Source organism: Callorhinchus milii, unplaced genomic scaffold (assembly GCF_018977255.1).
Source record: "Callorhinchus milii isolate IMCB2004 unplaced genomic scaffold, IMCB_Cmil_1.0 Scaffold1, whole genome shotgun sequence".
Lineage (NCBI taxonomy): Eukaryota > Metazoa > Chordata > Chondrichthyes > Chimaeriformes > Callorhinchidae > Callorhinchus > Callorhinchus milii.
In genome coordinates, this window is record NW_024704742.1 from 8,386,442 (window position 1) to 8,392,274 (window position 5,833).

The following is a 5,833-nucleotide window of genomic DNA, read 5'->3' on the forward strand; positions in this document are numbered from 1 at the left end:
GAGTGAGCAGGGCTGGGGGGGGAGTGAGCGGGGCGGGGGAGTGAGCAGGGCTGGGGGGGTAGTGAGCAGGGCCGGGGGGGAGTGAGCCGGGCTGGGGGAGAGTGAGCAGGGCTGGGGGGAGTGAGCAGGGCGTGGGGGGGGAGTGAGCAGGGCGGGGGTGGGGGGGAGTGAGCAGGGCGTGGGGGGGAGTGAGCAGGGCTGGGGGGAGTGAGCAGGGCTGGGGGGGAGTGAGCAGGGCTGGGGGGAGTGAGCAGGGCGGCGGGGGGGAGTGAGCAGGGCTGCGGGGAGCAGTGATGGGGAGTTCAGGGTTCAGTGGTGATTAAAGAGAAAGATGTTGTTCACCTTCACTTGAAGCTGAGGTTTCAGTTATTGTGAGAACTGTTGATTGTTGGGGACCAGTCACACAATGGCACTGATCCCAACACCAGGTGAGAGCAAAGCTTTCTGTTGTTTTTTAATGAAAATATTGATTTATTTTAATCTCGTTCCCATCACTGTGCCTCTGTGAGTCTTTATATTGTCAGGGATTGTGTTGGGGACGGTGTCTGTGTATGTTGGGGACGGTGTCTGTGTGTGTGTTGGGACGGTGTCTGTGGGTGAGTGTTGGGGACGATGTCTGTGTGTTGAGATGTTGTCTGTGGGTGTATGTGGGAGACAGTGTGTGTGTTGAGAACGGTGTCTGTGTTTCTTTTGTGAAGACAGATGCAAAGTACTCATTCAGTACATCAGCCATGCCTCTGCCTCCACAACAGATTTCCGCCTTGGTCCTTAATTGGCCCCACCCTACCTTTGACTAACCTTTTTTTCTTGATATGTTTGTAAAATATTTTAGGATTTCCTTTAATGTTACCCGCTAACCTTTTTTCATTTTGCCCCTCTTATTTCCTTTTTCAGTTCTCTTCTGTATTTCTTATATTCTATTTGGTTGTCTTCTGTATCTTGGGTTTGACATTTGTCATATGCCTCCTTTTTCTGCTTCATTCTAGACACAATTACCTTCGTCATCCAGGGAGGTTTTGATTGGTCTGCTTTTCCCTTTTGGGGGAATGTATTTGTTCTGTCCCGAGCTATCTCATCCTTGAAGACTTCCCACTGCCCTTTAGTTGTTTTACCTGCCAATCTTTCTTTCCAGTCCACCTTGGCTGGGTCTCTTTTTAACTCACTGAAATTAACCCTCTTCCAGTTGAACATCTTCACCTTTGATTGTTCCTTGTCCCTTTTCCATATGCACTCTGAATCTAATGATGTTGTGATCACTATTGCCCAGATGCTCTCCCACTGAAACCTGCTCCACTTGCCCTACTTCATTCCCCAGAACTGCTTCCTTCCTCGTTGGGCTGGAAACGTACTGATCAAGAAAGTTGTCATGTATGCATTTTAGGAATCTTTCCCTCTCCTTGCCCTTTGCGCTGTTGTTTTGCCAGTCTATGTTGGGATAATTAAAGTCCCCCATTATCACAACTCTATTGGCCTTGCATCTGTCTGAGATCTGCTTGCAGATCTGCTCATCTATTTCCTTCCCACTATTTGGTGGTCTATAGTATACCCCTACCAGCGTAACAACTCCTTTTTTGTTCCTTAACTTTAACCAGATAGATTCTGTTTTGGGGATCCTCCAGCACCTCGACCCTTTCCATGGCTATAACCGTATCCTTGATTAATATTGCCAAACCCCCTCCTTTTTTTCTAGTTCCTTCCTTACTCTAGTTCCTTCCTTACTGAGAAGATGATATCTTCATCTGCTAGTGCTGCAGTACATTGCTCATTTACATCCTCATTAACAAAAAGATCCATGAACTCTTCGTTTTCCAAAATAAGAGCTTCAGACAGTACTTTTTGGAGAAAATCAGATGTTATCCAGGCTTTGGCTTCATTTTTGCTGGTAGATATTTGATGTTTTTGAAGCATTACAGGGATTTTGATTTTCCTATTATGAGAGGCTGTAGCTTATCTGTTCAGTGTTGGATGTGACCATAATTGAACCACGGTCTTCAGGTTGTTTACATCCAGTACAGGGTTGTCCCTCAATGCAGTAAGATCTATCCGGGTGCCCTTAAACAACAAGGCGGGCTTGTCTGTGTTGTAAATTTTTGACAAATTGTGGTCCCATAGAATTCCCGGGGAAGGGTCTCTTACTCCTCAAAGTGAGACAAGTCAGCAGACTTACCCTCGCTGTAGTGTTTTGTACACAGATAATAATAATCAATGCATTTGTTATAACGCCTTATCACATTTTCAAGAATCTTCTTGGCCAACTCAGATATCAGCTGTGAATCCACGGAAGCCATCATGTGAGTCCCAGAAAAAAACACACACACTAAATAATTGTGAATTCTCTTGTTTTACCAATGTCGTGGCGCTGACACCATCAGCATCCAAGGCTGCACTCTCCACCTCGCAAAGCCAGTCAGGAACCTCGGCGTTTTGTTCGACCCTGAGCTGTCCTTTCTCCCTCACATCCGCACCACAACTGGCACCGCCTTCCATCACCTCCGGAACATCGCCAGACTACGGCACTACCTCACCCCTCACGCCGCTGAAACCCTGGTTCACGCCTTTGTCACCTCAAGGCTGGACTATGGGAACTCTCTCCTCGCCGGCCTTCCCGCCACCTCCCTCCACAAGCTGCAGGTCATTCAGAACTCTGCAGCTCGTGTACTGTCCCGCACCAGGCTTCGCGATCACATCACTCCCACCCTCGCTCGCCTCCACTGGCTCCCCATCCCCAGAGGATTGATTTCAAGATCCTCATCCTCACCTACAAGGCCATTCACGGCCTTGCTCCCTCCTACCTCTCCAACCTACTATCCCCCTACTTACCTGCCCGTACCCTCCGTTCCTCTGGCTCCGGTCTGCTCCACGTCCCCCGCCCAACCGCCCTACCATCGGTGGTCGGGCCTTCAGCTCTCAGCCCCCAGGCTCTGGAACTCCATCCCCAGTGCCTTCGCCGCTTCCTCCCTTTCCTCCTTCAAGGCCGGTCTCAAAACCTTTCTCTTTGACCGTGCCTTCAGCTCCCCTCTCGACTCTCTTCCTCCTCCTCGCTCCCTCCTTCCTCCCCTCACCCTGACCATTTCCCCCTCCTCTCTCCCTCCCTTTCCTCCCCTCACCCTGACCATTTCCCCCCTGCTCGGGTCATGACCCAACTGTGCAGCGCCTTGGGACGTCCTCCTGACGTGAAAGGCGCTCTATAAATGGAATCTTGTTGTTGTTGTTGTTGTTGTTGGTTTAAATTGTGCTTTGTGACAGCTGAGGAGATTTAATCGCGGTGTTGAAAATTATGAGGGGTTTTGATAGAGTAGATGGGGAGAAACTGTTTCCTTTGGTGGATGGATTGTGGAATCTTGTAGCTCAGTGGTTAGAGCACTCGCCTTGCAAGCGAGACACCTGGGTTCAATTCCAGGCAGAACGAAACCTGGGCAAGTTTCCTTACCCCACACGCCTATAATAATCCCTCCAAAACAAAACAATAATAAATTGGTCATTTTCAATCCACGACTGTTTGTGGGACACTGCTGTGCGCAATTGGCTGTCACGTTTCACCCACAAATATACGGTCAAATTCATTTTACAGTATATTCTGTGAAGCGCTTTGAGACGTCGAGAAGACGTGAAAATTGCTCCATCAAATGCAAGGATTATTATTATTGTTATTATTATGGGTCAGTAACCAGGGCACATTGATTTAAGATAATTGACAAAAGAACAAGAGGGGAGATCAGGAGAAATATTTTTATCCGGAGAGTTATTACAGAGAATGCAATGCCTGAAAGGGTGGTGGAAGCAGATTTGATAGAAATTTTCAAAAGGGAATTGAATAGGTACTTAAAAATTTTCAGGGCTTGGGGGGAAGAGTGAGGGAGTAGGACTAGTTGGGAGCTCTTTCAAAGAGCCGGCACAGGCACAATGGGCTGAATGGCCTCCTTAGGGTGCTGTATTCTATGATTCTACGTGGAGTCCTGTAGCTCAATGGTTAGAGCACACACCTTGCAAGCGAGAGACCTAAGTTCAATTCCAGGCAGAGGGCGAAACGTTGGGCAAGTTTCCTTACTCCACACAGAGCCTAATAATAATCCCTCCAAAAACAAAAAATAATAATAAATTGGTCATTTTCAATCTACGACTGTTTGTGGGACACTGCTGTGTGCAATTGGCTGCCGCGTTCGCCCACAAATATACAGTCAATTCACTTTACAGTATATTCTGTGAAGCGCTTTGGGACGTCTAGAAGACGTGAAAAGCGCTATATCAAATGCAAGGATTATTATTATTATAGTAAGTAGGAACCCAGTTGTTAGTCGATTCGTGAATCGTTTTACCGGGGATAATAATCCCTCAAAAAAACAACAATAATAATTTGGTCACTCATTCCATGACTGTTTTCGGGACACTGCTGTGCACAGTTGGCTACTGCATTTCGCCCACAAAAATGGGGAGCACTGTGCCATAAAATATTATGAGAACAGTTCCACTTGCTCTTGTTTTTCGGTGACAAATTTGTATTGCTCAATCTTCACATTGTTTTATGCACAGCACCGCACCACTTAATATTCATCACATCCTGTAATGGCATTTGATACCTCCTTCCAAAGTCTTAAAATATTCTCATTCCTCTTCTGCTACATTCAAAGCTATAGTAATGTGTTGTCTTTGTGGCTGTACTAGTGAAATCCCGCTCAAACCAGTGCTAATTGTGACTCAAGCTTCCCATCGACGTCAATGGTCTCGGTATTTACATACCCCTCGATATTTAATTGACTCCCTCGATGCAGAATTCATTTTGCTTCTTTCACTCTCCATTTCTAATTGCGTACAGTTTTTTCTAATTTCCTGTCCAATTCAGTTTTGTTCTGACACAGAACACAGCTGTTATTCATTTTATTAGGGTTCAATCCAAGCCATAACCATACCAGTTTGCTCTTTTCCCAGTATCCTTTTAATATTTTGTGGGGAAGAGGGAGGAGACGATGGGGAAAAGGCAGGTTCCTTGGGCCTTCCTCTGAGCTGGGCTTCTAATTGAGTTTCTAATATTAACAGGAAATCTTACAAAGCTGAGGTTGAACAGAGGAAGGAGGATGTGAAAGATTTTGTCACCTTGTTCCCTGTGTGGAGAGTGTGGATGATCAGCTACATCAGAGACCTACGAGAGATCGCAGACAGCATTTACTCGATTCACAACCCTGGCATGAAAGTGGGAGTCGGCCAGAGTGTGGCTGGTGGGGCTGACAACACCGCAGCTTTTGACACGGATACTGTAATCCAAACACAGAGACAGAAAAGGGTTAATGATATCAGGGAACAATATACAAAGGACAGCAGAGAAATGGCAGAGTGTTACACAAAACTCTCACGAGCAGTTCGGAGCTTGAAATGTTATGGTGAGAAATCAGAAACCACATTTCCTGGTGGAGCTGAGAGTCTCACTGAACACTTGGCTGGATTTGCTGCTGTGGCTGAAACAATAAGCAAACAGGAGACAGTGACATCCAGGGCCGGGTCAGCAGCTCAGACAGGATTATTTATTGCATCGGATCTGATCTCCAGAGTAAACGATGTTCATAATCTCAATCGTGGAACCAGGGCAGATGTTGCTAAACATATTCACGGTGTGGCTGAAGTGATGGAGAATGAAGTGATGGCGTATGAAGAGGTTTATAAACATCTGGAAGGTACAGTCATAGTCATAGTCGCTTCCCTTTCTCAGTCACCCACGGTGTTCCTCAGGGATTTATCCTGAAATCCTATTTGGAGTACTGTAGTGTATTGGATAGAGCTCTCGCCTCACAAACAAGAGGACCCACGTTCAATTCCTGGGCGGGGAGAAACCTTACGCACG

General features: G+C 46.7%; 1 protein-coding gene across 1 annotated transcript in view; it reads left to right on the plus strand.

The window, feature by feature from the left end:
- LOC121849696 overlaps positions 1 to 5,462 on the plus strand; it is a 14,023-nt gene extending 8,561 nt beyond the window's left edge. The window contains exons 3-4 of the mRNA XM_042338196.1: positions 5,035 to 5,251; positions 5,388 to 5,462. Coding sequence (XP_042194130.1) covers positions 5,035 to 5,251; positions 5,388 to 5,462 — 292 coding nt within the window. The remainder of the gene's footprint in view (positions 1 to 5,034; positions 5,252 to 5,387) is intronic.
- Positions 5,463 to 5,833: the final 371 nt, after the last annotated feature.